Source organism: Xiphophorus maculatus, chromosome 1, assembly GCF_002775205.1.
Source record: "Xiphophorus maculatus strain JP 163 A chromosome 1, X_maculatus-5.0-male, whole genome shotgun sequence".
NCBI lineage: Eukaryota > Metazoa > Chordata > Actinopteri > Cyprinodontiformes > Poeciliidae > Xiphophorus > Xiphophorus maculatus.
In genome coordinates this window covers 16,662,659-16,681,739 of record NC_036443.1, presented here as the reverse complement: position 1 = coordinate 16,681,739, position 19,081 = coordinate 16,662,659, and the positions used below count along the sequence as shown (strand labels likewise).

Genomic DNA, 19,081 nt, shown 5'->3' with positions numbered 1-19,081 from the left:
GTCCCTTGAGTAAAGTGAGTAACAAAGCAGCCAAAATTAAAACAAAATAACTGAAAACTATAAGAAATGCAAATCAACGCCTCTTTAGAAGACAAGAAGAATGTTTAGCTTGCTGGAAGAAAATCTGACACACAGAAGGAATTAAATGATAACGGGTGTCTTAATCACTGATGTTTTTCGTTTACGCCCCTTTCACAAACAAGTTTAATACAATGGACACAAAAGAGAGAGATTCAATCCCAGACAGCCAGAAGGTTAAAGCAAACTTAAGGACCCCAAATCAGCAAGGGGCACCCAAGGGCACTTCATATTAATATTTAGCTTGCAAACTAAATATGTAGCCTTCAAATTAAATATTTAGTTCAAAACAAAATAGCTAATTATTTAGCTTTCAAACTAAATATTTATTGTGCTAACTAAATATTTAATTCTGAATTCAACATCTACTTTGCTAAATAACATACTTAGTTTGAAAATAAATATTTATTTTCCAAACTAAACATTAAATTTTCAAACTGAATATTTATTTTCCAAACTCAACATTTAGTTTTCTACTTATACACTTAGAAACAATGCTAAATATTTAGTTATGAGCTAAACATGTAGCTAGCAACCCAAATGTTTAGTTACCTAATTTGGAAAATAAATACTTTATTTTGAACAAAACGAGCATTTAGCAAAAATAAACACTTAACTTGAATCTAAATATTTCACTAAATAAATATTATTAGGGAACTTAACATTTATTTTACAAACTAAATATTTAACTTGCTAAGTAATCTTTAATTTGAAAGTTAAATATTTAGCTGGTGAATTAGATATTTAGTTTGGAACTCAAGACATTAATAAATGTATGAATAACATGGTGGCAATATGACTAAAAAATGAACACCCAGGTCTTTTTGCCATTACATAAATCATTTATTTCAATAGGTTTACATATTTACTTTGTTGCTTCTAAGAATACCAATTTTATTACCATCACAAATAAATAAATAAATAAAATACAAACATAACTACCAACTAATGGCAGAAATTTCTGCAGTGGAAAGGTTAGACATATGGACACAATGAAGGAATGTAGGCATTTCACAAAGAATAAAGGAAGGAAAGAAGAAATAAAGAAGGGAGGAAGGAAGGATGGCTGAGATGACATAATTAAAGGTTGATGTAAGGAAGAGGAGAATGAAGGACGCAAATAAGATAGGAAAGACACGGAGCAATTAAAAGTAAGAGAAAAGGTGGAAAAGAATGGAAAGTAGGAAGGAAACGAGGAGGAGGAGACACAAGAAATGAAGTGAGGTAAGAGACACCAAATGGATGGGAGAGGAAGGACACATAGATGGAAGGATAGAATGTAAAGATATTTACACAATGCATGACTAAAAATACTAAAACATTTCATACACTGATTTTCTCTTTCCATAATGACCCAGACCTTGAAAACATTGAAATCACATGTTATATTTTCTCTAGACTACATTGAGATTTTGTCCAAAGTCTGCTTGATTTATTGACTAATCTAAAGTGACTGATGAAGATGTCAATCAAAACACATTTTACTGAACGGTCAGTTTATGGAATTTGATTTTAGGCTCTTAAATTTTGCTAAATACACACTGCTCTTGTGATAACACAAGTACAATATAAAACAGTGATTCAGAATGTGACTTGTGGTAATAATCTTAATAGAAAGTGGGCCCCAGAATTAAATTCTGCTTAAGGCCCCTTTAAAAACGGCTGCTGTTGCTCCTCCACCATCAAAAGTTATTAATGTGCGCTTTCTTTATGACTAACCCAGGCAGGAAATTTGCAGCGAGTATGCCACCAGTCTCCCTCTGCAGAAGTCATCTCTAATCAGGAGTCTCCCATTCCGTCATGGGAGGAGTTTGCGCTGGAAGCCACAAAACTTTTGCGTGTCGAGTGTTTTCGACGCCACGCCTCTGCGCGTTTTCTTTCCGAGCCCTGATTTCATACCAAATTTATAAAATACATTCCACCTTTTTCTGTTCTATTGTTCCTGCTGTTGAATTCCAGAGCCCAGTGTTGTGCAGAAACAGGGTTTTACGGGGGAGAAGAAGTTTTGTCCCTGTAAGAGCAGAGCGCGGAAGCCGTTGCGAGGTGAGTGCAGCTCCCAGATATCCTTCTTTGTTGTGTGCAGCAACTTTTTTTTTTTCACGCCGCAGCAGCTGCTTCGCCTTTGCTGGAAGTTTTGGGATATTTGACATATTTAGCATTTTCCCGCCGCGGATTTGCTGAATCAAGAGTCCCGTGTGCTTAACAGGCAGTATGTCTTGTTTGTGATAAGCCATTGTCGCCCGTAACTAATCACTTTTAAATGTCCTCGAGACTTAGTTTGCAGTTTGTTACGGTTTGATTAGCGCCTAAGCTAACAAACTAGCATAGCACTTCGAAGGAGTAAAGCAACTTCATTTTACCCAATAGAAAACTAACAGTGACGTTTTCTGAACTGTAACACAATTATGGGTTGTTTGTAACCTTTTTAGGGCAGATGTAATGTGTGTGTTTCCTTCTTCTGAGTTTTGCCCAACTTACATTTCGCTAAACGGCTTCATTTTCCCTCCCCATGCTAGCTGCTGCTGTTGGGAAAGTTTCGCTACTATGTGAGTATATCAAGCCACGACAGAAACTACGCTTGATTTCCATTTTCTTTGCGCTGTGATCTGTGGTTGGTAACGAGGCTCGACGGTCAGATTTCTACAAGGTTTGTTGCGGCGCTCATCTGAAGTTGCCGATGAAATCTGTGATGAAACGGAGCTTGAGTAATCGTGTCCCCCCCCGCTGCTTCCATTGGTGCAAAAGGGAGCCCGTACCGTGCATGTGTCCTTTCAAAGTTTGCTGAGCTCATAGTTTTATTTAGCTCGGTGCTTTACTGGCTCCTCGCTGCACTGAGCAGCTGACCTTTTGGCCACTGGGAGCTATAATGAAAACGACAGAACCACATGTGCCTCCTGACCATAATGCCACAACATTCGCCTCCACTGCCATTTGGAGCTATTCGGGCTGCAATGCTGCAGATTAGCGAACGTACAAATCAGTTGCAATAAAAACACTGCCTTTTAGTGGCGCGCTGTTTTCTTTAAAGCCTGACACCATTCTGATTTTTTTTTTTTTCTCCTAAGAGGTAAATCACTCAAAAGATTTTTAAAAAAGTGATTTAATTTCTTTAGGTAGCAGTTTTCAATCAAGCAGACAAAACAAAAATGACCCTTTTAAAAAAAAAAAAAAAGATTTTTCTATTTATGCTTTTGATGTATTGATCAAAAACGGGCTGAGATTTTATCAGAGCCGATCAAATTAAAATGGGCTATTTTTGAGCCCTGGTTTATTGATTAGTGCATCTCTATAAAGTTTATAGTTAGCTGGTGAAATAAACTACCTGATGTATGCTATGGCTAAATTTGAAATTGTTGAATGCTGATTGTTAAAGGGCTGTAAAGGATTAAGTCATTAATTTTATTTGTTGTTTTGGGTGTCTTTGTTTGTTTATTTTGGATATTTAAAGTGTCTTCTCATCCGAGTGTAATTTTTTTTTGTTAGATATTACAACGTATTAATCTTTGAGAGGGAGTATTGGAGCTTAATCGTCAATAGAAAGAGAAACAAGGATGCATGTGAAACATCTTCGGAGCCGCTTGCGTATCACACATTAAATCTTTTTCATGCATTCATTCAGTTATGTCTGATCGCTGTGGAAACAATTCGACCCTTTCAGCAGAGGCTGAATCTGGGAAGTCTGTAAGCATAGTGTATAGTATGAGCCCAACACAGCAGGGGAAGTTCAGAGACCACACTGATGGTCTGGGGTTGTTTTGTGGTTGGGATCATTTTTGCACCAATCTGGAAAGCATTACACGTCCAGCAGCTTTCACATAGTAAATGTGTGTCTGTATTCAAAGGAGACTTGGGGCATCCTTATGACAAGAGAGTGTAATTTATTTCAAACCGTTTTCTCTAAGACGACTATCTGAACAAAATCTGGTTTTGTCAGTATTTATTGAGTTAGAATTTGTCTTTTTTTCTAATTTCGTTAGCCATAATAATTCGGTGTGGAAACATTGTTAATACATCTGCACATCTTGAACATTGCAGTAAAGCATTACTGGGTGGTTATCCCGAAATTGTTTTGCTTTTTAAGTCTTGGCAGGACAAGATTATTTGTGTAGCACATGTCAGCAACAAGACAGTTCAAAGGGCAAAACATGAAAAAATTAGTTTATTTCAATGGCAAACTAAAGGGGAAGAAAGAAAAGTTGGACTACAGATGCTTCATGTAATAAGCAAATGGGTTTCAGGACAGTTTTCTGAAGGTTTATTCCAGATTAGTGGAGCATAAAAACTGAATGCTGCTTCTCTGTTTGGTTCCGATTCTAGTGATGCAGAGTAGATTTGTACCAGAAGACTTGCTGGAAGGTTCCTATGACGGCATGTCTCTTAATGTATTTTGGTGCAAACTAAACTGTTCCATGATTTTTTATTATTTTTTTTAAAGTCTAGTCTTCATGCCCTACTTTCTTTTGGTTAGTTCTCACTAAGGAAGTAGCAAATAATTACAATTTTTGTTTGGGGGGTGTGGGGGAAATTTTTTCCTTTCTTTATGTAAATCCTTAGATTTTTCTGCAGCTGTTAATGTTGGCAGTAATTACTTCTCACTGCTGGTCTGTGTTGTGGTTTAGAAGGGGAATCTTCTTTACCATTACATTTTTTTTTATTTTTTTTTTTTGCTTTTACATGGAACATTTTCAGTTTGTATGTTCAGATTTATTTTAAGATATTCTTTTTTAACTTTGATTGCGTTTTCAAAGCAGTCATGGACTATTACTTCCACTGCTGTAAACCTTGCTGATTGCAGGCTCTTTTAGTCTAAATTTACCCCCTTCAAAAATAATTACTTCTCTTTCCTCTGGTATTGTGGTATATTCTACTCGGATGTTCTTAATGTGAAGGGAAAACTCATTCTAAATTGGAATTTTTTTCCTCTGTTTATGATATAATTAGGTTTTGAATGAACACCAATCATAAGCGACTCGCATCCATCATGATAAATCTAATAGATATAAGTGCAATAAAACATTTTTTTAGCCCCCCCCCCATAGAAAACTCTAATAATTATCATAAGGACATTTCATGTGCTGCAGGTGAGTGTGTAGCTGGAACCGTCATCATTGCGTCGGAGTGGAGTTGCCGAAGCAGCCCTGATGGGGCGCAGGAGGAGAGCGGGAACGGAGAGGGACTGGCAGATGGGGCTGACCGTGGATTGGATGGCGACCCAGAAGGCGTCTGGAGTCCAGACATTGAGCAGAGCTTTCAAGAAGCGCTGGCCATCTACCCTCCTTGCGGGAGGAGAAAGATCATACTTTCAGATGAGGGCAAGATGTATGGTAAGAAGATTTCTGTCCTGAGATAATTATGATGGCCAGTTTTCTTTTCACTCCTTAAATTCCTGTCTTCTACGTCTTAAGTACAGCATAATCACAGACAAAACTGTCGAAAATGGGCGTATTCCTAAATGTGTTGCTGGCCTAATGAAAATGATGTACTGGATAGAATATAGTGTATGAACTCAATTGGATTAGCTGTCTGTCTGCAAATTTTTCCTTTGCACATGTACTGACCAGCAAGCACAGCGGTACTCTTGTCATTGAAGCAGGCATTGGTACTTTTGGGGGTCCTGTGGAAGATGAAATCAGCCTCTCCATAGAGCTTTTCAGCAAAGGGAAGCATGAAGTTCTCACAATCTAGGGTGACTTTGGAGTCGGTAAAACTTAGTGGACCGACACCAACAGATAACTTTCTCCTGTAAATCCTCATTGGTGATGGACCTCAGGCAGCTTGGATTTTGGCCTTCTCCACTCTTCCGCTGGTCTCTGGGACATTGATTTCCACTGAAATACAAAATGTACTTTTCTGTGGAAAAGAAAAAAAAAGTTTGGAGCACTGAGCAACACTCCAATCCTTTTCTTATGCGCCGCTCATGTAAAGTACTTCTGACGTTGCCTGGCCAAGGATTGGTTTAACACAAGGAATGCAACAGTTGTAGCTCATGTCCTAGATATATCTGTGTGGTGGCTTTTGAAGCGCTGATTCTAGTTGCGAATCTTCCTCACAGTGTTTTGACTGGACTTTGCTTAACAATCTTGTCAAGGCTGATTTAACTCCTGTTACTTGTGCACGTTTTTTTTTTTTTTTTACCATCCTTTTTCCTTCTGTCAAGCTTTCCTTTAATATGCTTGGATGTAGAACTTTGTGTGGCTTACCCTCCTTCTGAGGGAGTGTCTGCTGAACAACTGTCAAGTCAGCTGTTTTCCACATTACTGTGGAAGTCTTGACGTAACATTTATTGATCTTTTCTGGTGTTTTTCTGGTAATAAGAATAAAGGGTTTTGGCTATAATCCATTATCTTCCAAATTATTTCTGAAATCTATCACCCTGTATGTAATGATCCTATAAAAAACAGGATGATCACAGTTTGAGTTGAATTACTGAAATAAATCACTTTTTGATGTTCCGGTTTGCATCGTATTTTAGCCACACTTTGTTGGTGGACGTCATGAAGAAGGCATTCTGGGCTGTATGAATTCACTTTTCAGTTTATGTTTCTTGCTCTCTGTCCACCTTTCCATTTCTGTTTTTATTCTGTTCTTTCTTTTTAACTTGCTGCAGATTTGAAACGCAATAATAAATAACCAAAAACTGATTTTATCTTTAAAACATTCACTTTATCAATGTAATCCAAAAATAACCTTCATTTGGACCTCAGCAGGTTCTGATTTTAGACCCTGTTTATGTTTACCGCTTGCACAAGGTTTTTTATTGGCCATATCTGCATTATAGAGCTTTGTTTTGTTGTCTTCCCTTTTTACAGAGACCTCTTAGTTTGTCGACTAGTGATCTGTCTGCAGGTAGTTTTGGAGAGAAGTATTTGGCTTTGGGGTCAGAGGGCAGCCAGTAGTAACAAGATCAAAGGATAGAGCGAGTTGACGTTTTAGGTCAAGTTGGCGTGGAAAGTGTCATTTTGTTTGTTTTTGTTTATGCACTGATGGCTTAAAAATTTGTTTACATTGGTCTGCTTTATTCAGTTTAATATACTGTATGTGCATGTTCATTGTACTCTCTGTCTGTTTGCACCAGGGTGCATTCAGGGCCTTAAGAAGAGTATGTGGAATAGAATTTTATTCCTATATTAATGAAGGTTTTGGCTCACATCTAAGAATCCCAGTCATGTTGATCAGTCACTTATTAGCATTTTCATCCGCTTCAGCCTCTACTTCATTAGGTGATGTGCTATGAGGGGAAAAAAAAAACAAAACACCTATGTCACAGATAAGTTTGTTTCAGCATTGTGGCGCTTAAAAGCTGTGCTAATTTTTATTATTACACCCAGATTTGTTTTCACAGAACAACAGCTTAGCATTTCCTAACCAACTTAAAGGACAGCAGAGTAGCACTGCTCAGTGTTTCCCCTAGAGACCTGGCCCTGGTGGAGGGCAATGATTGATCATCCCCAATTTCTTTAATTTTATGTGATCAACGATCTATCGATTCTTGCACATGCAACTGATGTTTTCTACTACCACAAGGCTCTGAGAGAGGGCTGTGTTTGACAATAGTCTTCCTACTGTTGCCAACTTTGCAACTTTTTTGCTATATTTAGTGCAGAAGCAAGTTAGAAACAGTTAGCCCACAAATAGTTTTTTATTGTCCATAAAAATGCAATAGGTGCACCTCTTCTTTCTTTTAATAACTACAATCAGTATGTAGAGCAATTGAATAACGGCAATTGACACAAATAAAATGTATTTAACTGCCATTGAAGTTGCACTTGAGCTTATCTAGGACATTAAGCACTTAGCCTTCGCCATATGCGAAGGTACAAGAGTATAACTCCTGCTGCTACCTGCAAGTACTGCAACCAAAACACAATTCAATATGCTTAAAATAACGCTGATATCCATATCAGTATTGCAGTTTTTTTGCAGCTGTTTTTGTGTGAGCTGTCCTTTTGCTGGCGGTGTTCGCCCTCGTGCTAGCCTACCCGACTCATCACGTGCTAGCATCGCAGAAAACGGAGTAGAAGCACGCGTTTCCATTCAGCTTTTATCAACTTTGATGTTGACGCTTTTGAAAGTTCACAATGATGCGTCTACTCTAAACCGAGCTTGAGAGAGAGCTGAAAGATGGCTATCGACCATGTAGGAACAGAAATGGCTCACGAGATCTGGCGGTACTTATGCTGGTAAAGGCAATAACTTTAACTGTTAATACCGTCAATTACTGCATGCTGCACGGCGAGCGGTCCCGTTGGCGGGGCGTGGTGCATAATGGTAGGGAATAATGGTAGGAAAAACGCTGCAAAACACTTAAAAATAAGCAGAAGTTTATTCAGGTGTAGAACTTGCTTCTGACACATCACTCCCACTCGTTGTTTTCTCCCCCACAAGAAATGATAAAGTCGGAGTGGGAGGGTTAGTCACAATATTTTTCATATCATTCTCGCAACTAAAGTTGCTTATGGTGTAAGACTGCCTTCTTATAAATCAATTGTTGGTGACTCAAATGGTGCAGATATGCTCGTCATATGCACCGTTTTAACGCCAGTTGTAAAGTCTTTACTCGTTGCCTTTTTACAGTCAGATTTAAAAAGAATAAATTGAAATCAAGGAACAACAGTAAAACAATGTGCATTTTTTAAATAAATATCTCAATCCACTAAACTTCACACATTAGTTTGAATAAATATGTCTCTGTATTTGTTATATATATATATATATATATATATATATATATATATATATATATATATATATATATATATTTTATTTTTTTCTACCTCTAAAGAAAAAGCAATTACTCCCACTGCTCCTGAAATCTTACATTAATTATTGCTGTTGTGTGATTGTAATATTTAGCTTGATATGCTTTGACAGGCTTGTTCTGTCCAATATCAATTTGCAGTTTTCTTTGAGATTTTACCATATGTTTTCCATTTTGTGTTTGTTTATTATGTTTGGAGTTTTTTTCTGGAGCTATCCCAGATGAGAAAGAATTTTTTTTTTTTACAAATTTTGTGATAAGTAGTTTTCATTAACAGAAGACTGAGAAATTACAAAGTTATCCCAACTTATGAAGCAACACACATGTTTTTTACCTATTTAATTTATTTTAAACTCATGTTCTTAGTTAAGTAATTTATAGATAAAAAAATGTTGGCAGTGATAAATTGGAAACAAGATTACTACTTTTCACTATTTGACCATTTCTTTTATGATTTAGAGCTGATGGGGGGGAATAGCTACTTGCAACTTTTCTGGTTCATCTCTTTAATATTTATTATGATTTTGATCCACTGACTTGAGCAAAACTTTTGAATAAATACACTAAATTAAGGTGTAGTTTTCACATGTTTAATGCACTGAATATTACCTTTTATAGCTCTGCTTCCTAGACTAATGCAAGTATAAAATATAACTGATATTAATTGAGGAGTCGGGCTATTTGTTCAGGTAGCCAGGCTGCAGTACAAAACACTTAGTCACTTGCCAACGATAGAGTTAAAAAGCATTATTGTATTAAGAGAAATAAGTGTTGCTTCTCCTGCATTTATATTTACAATTGACTGACCTTTGCTGAGCATCACTGTGCTTTTCTATGATGCTGGAGAAAACTCCGGCAATTTCCGTGGCATATCAATAAAATATTTTCAAATCATAGGAGGATAAATGTAATCACTTTTTAAACCTAACTTTAAGGGTTTGAATACCTTTGGCCGCTGACCGGCCCATGTCTAGCTCTAGCCAATTGTTGCAGTGGCTAGTAGGCCTTTTTGCTGTATTATTCATGTGCCACATAGCAACGCTAACTGGTAAGTATGCTCTAGATGACGGAGCAGGAACAGATGGGCAGTCGGGCCTCGTCAGGTGAGATCATCACTGGCACAAATTCCCAGGAGTAAAATCTTGGAGGTTATTTCTACATCAGCCCTTGTGAAATGAACAGCAGTCCTTTATTTAATCTACATTGAGTTTAAAGGCACCATTTCTGTCTGCCAGTAAACGATCCCCCGGGCTTTCAGTGTTGTTTCTGGGTCTTTGTTTTTATGCCCTATGCTCCTCATTTTCAGTTTTGCAATCAACTACTTCAAAAGAAAAGTCACTGACCTTATAAGGAGCAGCAGTAGGCAGGAAGGACTTTGTGTCCTTGTGTTTGGGGAGTTGGAGTGGTCTGATTTGTCTGAGTCAACCTCTTTTTGAGGATTTTTGGGGAATTTTATGTTGCTGGTAAGTTAACTGATGTGACTCATCCAGAGTCCCCAAGGGGCTCAGTCACTTCCAAGAAAAGCACATCGTTTTATTTGCTGATGATGTTGCTACACATATGGGATCAACCATTACACCTCCAGTTAACCTTCTTGCAGCAGAGTGAGTTGCTCACCACTTTACGATCAGATCATCATGGCTGATTTGTAGCTAGTGAGGCAAAGGAAGAAAGTGATGAACAGGCAGTCTGTAGTCACCCGTGCAGACATTCACTACTTTTTTTTTTTTTTTTTTCATACATCCTATTTGTCATTTGTTTTGGAGCTCTGCCAGGAAGGAAGGCCAAACCAGGCCTATGAAGCTTTTAATGGGGACATTGTGAAGCCACAGATATGCAAAGCCTGCCAGAGATTATAATTGTGTAATGAGTGCTGGGTTGGATCAACAAAAGCCTTTTTTATTTTGTTTTTTTCAGAGACATCTTACAATTAACTAGAGCCATCAGTAAAGTTGCACTTGCTTCTTTTGCAAAATAGTCAAGGGATTAAAACAAAAGGATTCACTTTAATTTTAGCTTTTGGCTTCAGTGAATATACCTGCTCTGTGAGTTCTTTACTATAAAGGACTTGCAGTGTCTGTCGGTTTCTGGTGTGGGCGACTTGGGCAACTTCCCAGAGCGGCATCTTGTGAAGGGGGAGCTGACAAATTTGTGGAGTTGGAGTGGTCTGGACGGGATAGTGCTGATGTCATCCGTTATCAAACTTGGTGTAGAACTAAGATTGAATTACTTGTAACTTTATTAAAATGAGACACACGTACTCAGCTCCCTTTTTGTTGCTTCTTTTAATCACTTGTTTCTCCTCTGGATTCTAGGTCGAAATGAGCTGATAGCTCGCTATATAAAGCTTCGAACTGGAAAGACACGTACTCGCAAACAGGTAAGCACAGATATTTCTGGACAATACGCATATTTCCAGCGGTGTTTTGTAGAACATTACACATGTTTAGTCACTCACAAAAATGGATGCCATCTTGGTTGTTTCTAAATTGAAAGATCCTCCTTTTTGTTTTCATGGGGTTAAACTTGACCCCAAAGGTATCTAGTCACATTCAAGTTTTGGCACGTAAGCGGGTACGTGAATACCAGGCGAGCATCAAGGTGGGTTCCCGTGGCATCAACTCTCTCTATCCTCTGTAGTTACAGTCCTCCTTCTTTTCCCCATTTCCTTCCATCCTTTCCCCTTCATCCTGTCTTTCTTCAGGTCTCTAGTCACCTGCAAGTGTTGGCCAAGAGAAAGTCTCGTGAATTTCAGTCTAAGCTGAAGGTACACAGGCGTACTGACTTTGCAGTGCTGGCAGCGTTGTTCTGCATGTCGCTCAAATCTTACTAAACCTATTGTATTGTAATAGAGTTAAAAAATACTTGTTGGTTGTCAAAGCTCCAACTGCAGATTGGTCATAGTTCAGACCACAGGGACTGTCACTGGTCAGCTCTTGCAAGCCTTCTCTCCTAAGATTAGATTGCATGCTGTGAAACTGTGGAATACACCTTTAGATTTGTTAATAGTCAGCTAATTTGCACAGCTGCATGTCAAATTAATTCAGGCTCTGTAGCGCTGCTCTGCTGCCGCTGCTCTTGCTTTTAGCTGCATGAGAGTAAAACCTTAATTTGGACTCGCAGTTAATGACGCAGAAGTGAAGCTATGTGTTATGCGCACATTTAGATACAGTACATTTTTTTTCTTTGTATCACAAATATCATGTTTGCTTGCTGGCTGTAGTTTTGTTATCGTTGCTCATGGGGGGGGGAACCTTTATTTTGTGACTTTTCAAGGGATTAGATTTTTTGCTAAGAGTTTTTGTCTATGCATGAGAGTTTGCTGGCCTGCTCATTTCGCTCAGGACATCTGGCAGATAATTGCATGAGATTACATTGCTTGGTTAGTTTATCTATGTATATGATAAAGTGCATTCATGCCTGCAAACACAAACACACACACACTAGCAAAGACATTGTAATATTCTTCTCACTGAGGGTTACACTTTGAAGATAAACCTGATCTGTTTTCCCATTCTTGAGTATTTTTTCCTTTTCTTTCTCTACTTTTTTCCTGTTTGTCCCTTGAGCGCAGTGTTGTCTACCATCATTTTGCACTGACTTCTTGCTTCTTAAAAATTAAATACATTTGTGGATGTAAGCACCCTTTAGGACTGATTAAGAATGGGCATTTATCATATCTTTTATCTGGAAAAAAAAATATTATAAGAATTTATCTTTATGACAAATTCCAATTAATGGAATTTGCTTTGAAACCCCCACAAAATGGCTGTGCTGTTGGGATTTTTATATTTACTATTTTCTCCATTGTTGATTCCATAAGAACATCAATAAGTAACAATAATTTAAAAATACGATAGAATGCAGTTAGAGTTTCCAAAGAGGTTGTACATACTGTTTTGTCACTTTTACTGTTGTCCCAATAAATACCACAAAATATTTTAAAAGTTTTAAAGTCACAAAAGTTGTTCATAGTGTCACCCCCCCCTGATTTGTTAGTTTTCTTATATGGTAAAAGGTTTTAAATTTAGTGTTTGCTTGAGTTTATTCTTAAACCTTCCAGTGAAATATTTAGACTTCTTCAGAGCATTTTGTGGTTCATCATTTAGAAGTTATTGGTAAATTATTCCAACCTGGTTTCAACAAAGTCTTCACTCATTACACACCATGTAATGTAGTCAGACATTTTCAAGTCCAACAAAACAAGTTGGTCTCATGAAGACTGTCAACAACTGCAAATACAAACTTTCCTTCACTACGTTATTGTTATTACTGCTGAAAGTTTTGACTTGACATAGATTTTTCTTTTTTTCTGCCACATTTTGGGCTCTTTGGGCATAATTAGTTATTTAAAATCCCAACATTTGTGAGGAGTTCAGAGTAACCCAGAGTGATGACTGCCCCAAATGAATTTCAAAGCAGACAGAGTTTTTGTGTTACCCAACATCTGTCCCCTTCGTTTTGAGTGTACTAAATTGAATTTATTACATGTCTCTTTTGCCATAGGCCATGAACTTGGTAAGTTTTTGGTTACACAACTCCAGTTCTCTGCTTCAGGCTTTTGTTGCGCTGTGTGGTTGGCATTACATTTTTATTACTGCTAGTTCATATTGCAGCTCTACTGCCATACTCAAAAACTACTCATTGCTTTGTTTTTTCTTTTTTTTTTATTTTAGTGGCTTTAGCTAAGTGCTGGTGATGGTTTAGCTCTTCCAACTTGGTACGCCTCCAGCTTTTGCTTCTTAGCTCTGCTTTGCTGTCTTTCATGTCTTGTCCTTTATAGTAACTGCATCTTGCTGACCTTAAGTGAATGTTGGCTGGCCCACTGGATAAGATGATCCTTTAAAAGTTGTCTGACCTTTATGTTAACCTACATTGAAATTGATGGTTTTTTACCATTGTGTATTACTCTGTGTGTGTCTCTTCTTTCATTTAGGATCAGGTATCCAAAGATAAGGCACTCCAGACAGTGGCCAACCTGTCGTCGGCTCAGATTGTGTCAGCGAGTGTAATGAAACCTCAGACTCCCTTCCCTCCACCAGTCAGAGTGAGACACACACTAAGGGTGCTCCAGTAATCAGGCCCTCATTGCCAGTTATTTGTATCGGTTGATTTTTATTGGTGGTCACTGAAAATGTTGATCAGAAAATCCAGGCAGGTATTTTAAAAGAGAATGCACTTCTTTTTTTTTTAAAGCATTAGGCAGATTCCACCAGAGGGCAGCAAAAGTACTTAGAAGTAACGGATATAACTGCAGTCTATTTAGCTTGTTCTTTCAGCAGATCTTTTTTAAATGCATCCAGACAAGTTCCTGTCTGTCAATTTGTCCATCCATGTCACAGTTTGTGATTTTATTTTTTTCTTATTTGCTAATTTTGGAAATTACAGTATGTAGAAGGATTGATTTTTTTTTAATTTGATTATGTGTGAAAACCTTGGATATTATGAGCAGAAATAAGTGGTACAGAACAGTACTGATCCTAAATGAAGAATTATTCTTTAATACGGAGAAAATAGCTCAGTATCTTTGTTTTTATGAAGTTTTCTAGTGACCATCTGAGTCGCTCTGTTATCACAGGTTTAATCAAGATTTCCCCAACAAATTAGTTCGGTTTAAATGAAAGCTGAGCAGATGTGGAGCCTTAATGCTCAGCAGTCAGGAAAAAAAAAAATTGCGGCAATGTCTGTAAATTATTTGATCAGTTTTTAATAACCCTGATGGCATGTAGTCAACTTTGGGACATCTCTTGATTCAGTATCTGTCCCAGCAGATCCTGCTGTTTGTAATTGACAATCGGCTCCTGATTGGAGCACCCTTACCAAAAACTAGACACGCTCAACTTTTATTTTTTTATTTAATGTTCCTGCTAAAATCTAAATGCTTTATGACTTGTTTCCATTCTGTGTTGTTGCTCAGTACTGGCCCGGCCCTGTCCCAGGACAGCCTGGACATTCTCAGGAGTAAGTCTGGCAGGGAAAGTCGGAGCTTCATAATTTTATGAATTTCTTCCTTCCAACTGTTTTTTTTTTTTTCATTTTCAATTCTTAAAATTTATAGCATCAAGCCCTTTGCACAGCCTCCGTACACTACACTACCAGCACCTGTCCCTCCACCAATCAGTAAGACTCCACAATAATGTTTACCTATTATTGTAGCTACTCCCAGGTAAATGTTTATTTTTTTTAATGTGTGATTGCACAACAGGTTATGAGACGTTGCCACCACCTCGGCCTACAGCAATCGCTGCTCCTGTATGGCAAGACAGAACCATTGCTTCTGCAAAACTACGTTTACTCGAGTACTCTGCTTTTATGGAGTCTCAAAAAGACAGAGAGACGGTACTATGTGATAACGAAAAGAATGTGTGTAGAAGAAGAAAAAAAGCTGTATTCTTCTCTCTGACTTTCATATTTCTTTCTGCAGTATAAACACCTTTTTGTTCACATTGGACCATCAAATCCAGGCTACAGCGACCCGGTTTTGGAGTCTATAGACGTGAGACAGATTTACGACAAGTTCTCAGAAAAGAAAGGCGGCCTGAAGGAGCTATACGAAAAGGGTCCTCACAATGCGTTCTTTCTCGTTAAGTTCTGGGTTAGTACATAAAAAGAATAATTGTCTCTGAGAGTTGAGGGGAGAAAAAAAAAAATCACTGAGAGGCTAATCGCACAACATCAGATACCACCAGACAGATAATATTTAAGTAGGATATCTTGGATCTCTGTCTTTCAATTTGTTAATCAAAAAGTCAATAAGAAATATATTAGAAAAATCAACGCAACACTGAGCCACACTTTTTTCTGATACACAGTGTAATAAATGAGCTTCCAAAGCTATTATTTGTCATCGGGAGCTTCTTTATTTATTTTTGGCTGGTGTTCCTGTTCCAGGCGGATCTGAGCGGTGACATTGAGGAGGGCCCTAGTGCATTTTATGGAGTGAGCAGCCAGTACAGTGGGACCGAAGGCATCTCCATCAGTGTTTCCACAAAGGTTTGCTCCTTTGGAAAACAGGTGGTGGAGAAAGTTGAGGTGAGAACAGCCACCGTTGTTGTGATGCAGAGAAATAACTTGGGGGGGTGTGTGTTTTAATACACGCTTATGCGTGTGTTTCTTTCCCCATGCAGACAGAATTTGGTCTATTAGAGGGAGGAAAGTACATGTTCCGCATCCATCGTTCACCTATGTGTGAATACATGATCAACTTTATCCACAAACTCAAGCATCTCCCAGAGAAATACATGATGAACAGTGTACTTGAGAACTTCACCATCCTGCAGGTATTTTACTGAATCTGATATAACAGTTAAAAACAAATGACAGAAATATAAACATAAAAGGTCAGAACGGCTCAGAAACTGGGAACTTCCAACACCATGTGAATGCAGTCAGGCTTGTCAGAAAAACGGAGAGCATAGCAGCAGAAGTCTGGAACCTCTTTAAGGGCTTAGAAGACAATAAGCCGACTTTGTTTAACAAATGTTGAAAGACATTTCTACGAGAAGAAAAAGAGGGTGTTTAGCATGTCAAATTTCCTCAGTCACCTTAAACACAATCATCATTTTGAAAGGGTTTGAAGACATCTACGATGCTACAGACTGTAGTCAAGAAGCCATTAGGACTCAAATTCATTGGCGAAGCTTTTGACCAAACAAGAAAATTTGCCCGAGGGGATAGAAGGACTAAAGTGATTAAAGATTAAAGAAAGGGAATGACTGCAATTGTCAACCAGCTCTTTACTGTCGTTGAAGATGAAATTGAGACCAATTTCAAGGCATCAAATTGTAAAGTCAAATTTCCAAATTTGATATAGACAGCATTTTTATAACAGAAAGCCTGGAAAATACATACAGTAATACCGCCCCTTCAAGCTGCAATAATAGAGACTGTAGCGTTAAATTTACTTGTACGAGAAAAATGGCTTGTTTTTATAGAGTTTATATTTAACAAGGTCTAGCTTAAAAACAGATTTCAGTACTTTCCTAGAACCTGTTAATAATTGTTATGCGAAATTTTATTCACTAAAGTTCAGTAAGTTAAGTTCAGCAGGTTAAGTGCAAAAACAATTCACTCTCATACCAGAAGCAAAAAACACCAACATCACTTAAAATCATTTCCAATTTTCTTCAACCTACTTAAGTTTAATTCATACTTTATGTATTCTCTTAAATGTACTGTTTACCATAACTTATTACTGTTAACCTCCTAAACTCTTACCTTCCTGTTGTCCTTTTTGTCCTTTATCAGGTGGTGTCCAACAGAGAGACCCAGGAGACTCTGCTGTGCATTGCCTTCGTGTTTGAAGTGTCCACAAGCGAACATGGAGCTCAGTACCATGTGTATCGCCTTGTTAATGACTAGCAGCATATCTGGTGCAAAGACTCATCTGACTTTTGATACAAATGGCTTAAAAACACTTATTTCCAGCTCGGCACACAGAGCCCCAACTCCTTTACTCTGAACGCACTCTTGTTTTTTTTTTTTTGTTTTTTGTTTTTTTTAGACCAACCGTCACACTTTAGTCGTACCTTTAGCTTGTTTGATGTGTACATTTTTCAGATGGCAAACAGAGCAAGCAGCAACATCCCACAACGTGCCAACTGTCATTGCTTTACTTTCTCTTCATTTTCTGTTTTGTTTGCTTTCTAAGTTAGAAACATGAGTTCATTGACATGGAGTAAAACACTGCAGAAAAGGAAAGCATAGGAAAAACGGTCTCAAAACTCCATCAGGGACTTTTTGTTATCTGGTTAAAGCATTTTTGATCAGCGGGATTGATGCTGTGGTAAGCATGTTTTTAACATCGTAGACAAGACTGACGTAAGACGAGTTTAAGCATATGTTTTCTAAACAAATGATTTTAGTGAGTGTCATTGTAACCTGCCACATTGGCGTCTTATTGTTTCTGTATCTTTGAAAGGTACAAATTCTGTTACGTGAAAATCATGGACTTTTAATCGATTTGATCAAAGATAGAATGATCTTATTGCAGATGGTCTGCCTCGTCTCAGACAATAATGCACTACATGTAAAGACGTGCATGTCGTATTTATTTTTTAAACACTATAATGTAAGGAGAAAGCAATATTATCGAAGCAGTAGTTTAATTGTTTTCAGTGATGCGTAGTGGGGGAGGTAAAACCTATTGGAAGACTGGCTCCAAACTGTTTTGGAAATAAAGTTCACATTAGTTTCACACTTTTTTATTGACAAAATGTATTTTTATTTTTTAAAGAAAAAAGGTTCATACATAAAAAGACTGTCTTTACTCTGACTGTGTGGGCTTGCTGGAGTTTTTCTACCTCCACATGAGTTAAAGATAAGAATGTGCTAAGCTGAGGAGCACTGATGTATAGGATGTGTACACTACATTTGTAATGGTACTATGTTTAAGCCAAAACAATAAGATGTGTTTTGTAAGGTATTTCTTTTGTATTTTACCAACACGGTGAGAAAAATATGATAAAGGATGGATGTATAGGTTGGGTATTCATGTATGTATGGTACAGATTACACATTATTATCACTCTTAAGTGCATTTGGGTAGATTTTTACCTGTCAACACTAACAAACTTCATCTGACACTCTTGTAAAATATCTTTGAAACTGGTACACATGGCTTTTCACTCCGTTTTTATATATATATAAACAAGAGAACTGGTGGTTCTGTTTTAAATTTAATTTTTATTGTGGAGTCGACAAAAAGTGCTGCATTTTTAGTGTCTCTTTGCATCATAATTCCTTTATTCAAATCCTCCCAAAGAATAAAATCTGTGCTTCTAAGCTGTACCAGTAAATTCACATGTTGTTTGAGTCAGAGCGAGAAGACAAGTTATCATTTTTAATGAATTCTCAAATAAAAAATCGAAAAGTTAAGTTCTTCATTTATTGTATTGTTATAACTTGGCAAGAAAAGGGATGCTTGGATACCGGCTTGGTATCCAGTTCTATGCAAATGTTTCCAAACCCTTCTTCATATTACAACCGTAACGTTTTATGATTTTTTTTTAGCAGTTGCATTTGATATACCAATGTTAAGTTTGACGTAATTAAGTTGATAGCAGTAGGATTGTTTTTCAGTTTCAAGTACAGCTGCAAGGTTTTGGGGTTTGCCTTTTTTACCAGTGTTTTTCTGGCCAATTTGCCTGTCCCTGTGGAAGAAAAAAATCTCCACAGCATGATACTGTTACCAAGATGTTTTTCCATCTACACAATATCCTCATGGTGATGTGCTTATGTTAGTTT

At 37.5% G+C, this 19,081-nt stretch overlaps 1 protein-coding gene across 4 annotated transcripts; it reads left to right on the top strand.

Annotated features, from left to right (window-relative positions):
- The first annotated feature begins 1,863 nt into the window (after nt 1-1,863).
- LOC102236598 (transcriptional enhancer factor TEF-5-like) lies at nt 1,864-18,712 on the top strand. Of its 4 annotated transcripts, none has more exons than XM_023332848.1 (13): nt 1,864-2,121; nt 5,141-5,402; nt 11,152-11,216; nt 11,375-11,437; nt 13,343-13,354; nt 13,773-13,883; nt 14,754-14,797; nt 14,895-14,956; nt 15,042-15,175; nt 15,261-15,431; nt 15,728-15,868; nt 15,964-16,116; nt 17,084-18,712. In XM_023332848.1, the coding sequence occupies exons 1-13, from the start codon at nt 1,879-1,881 to the stop codon at nt 17,195-17,197; spliced, it is 1,575 nt and encodes a 524-aa protein (XP_023188616.1). In that variant the 5' UTR covers nt 1,864-1,878; the 3' UTR covers nt 17,198-18,712. The 4 variants fall into 4 exon arrangements, with proteins under 4 accessions (XP_023188616.1, XP_023188627.1, XP_023188623.1 ...); XM_023332863.1 differs by lacking the exon at nt 1,864-2,121 and adding an exon at nt 2,573-2,624 and having other exon boundaries at nt 5,160-5,402; XM_023332859.1 differs by lacking the exons at nt 11,375-11,437; nt 13,343-13,354 and adding an exon at nt 11,541-11,603.
- Nucleotides 18,713-19,081: the final 369 nt, after the last annotated feature.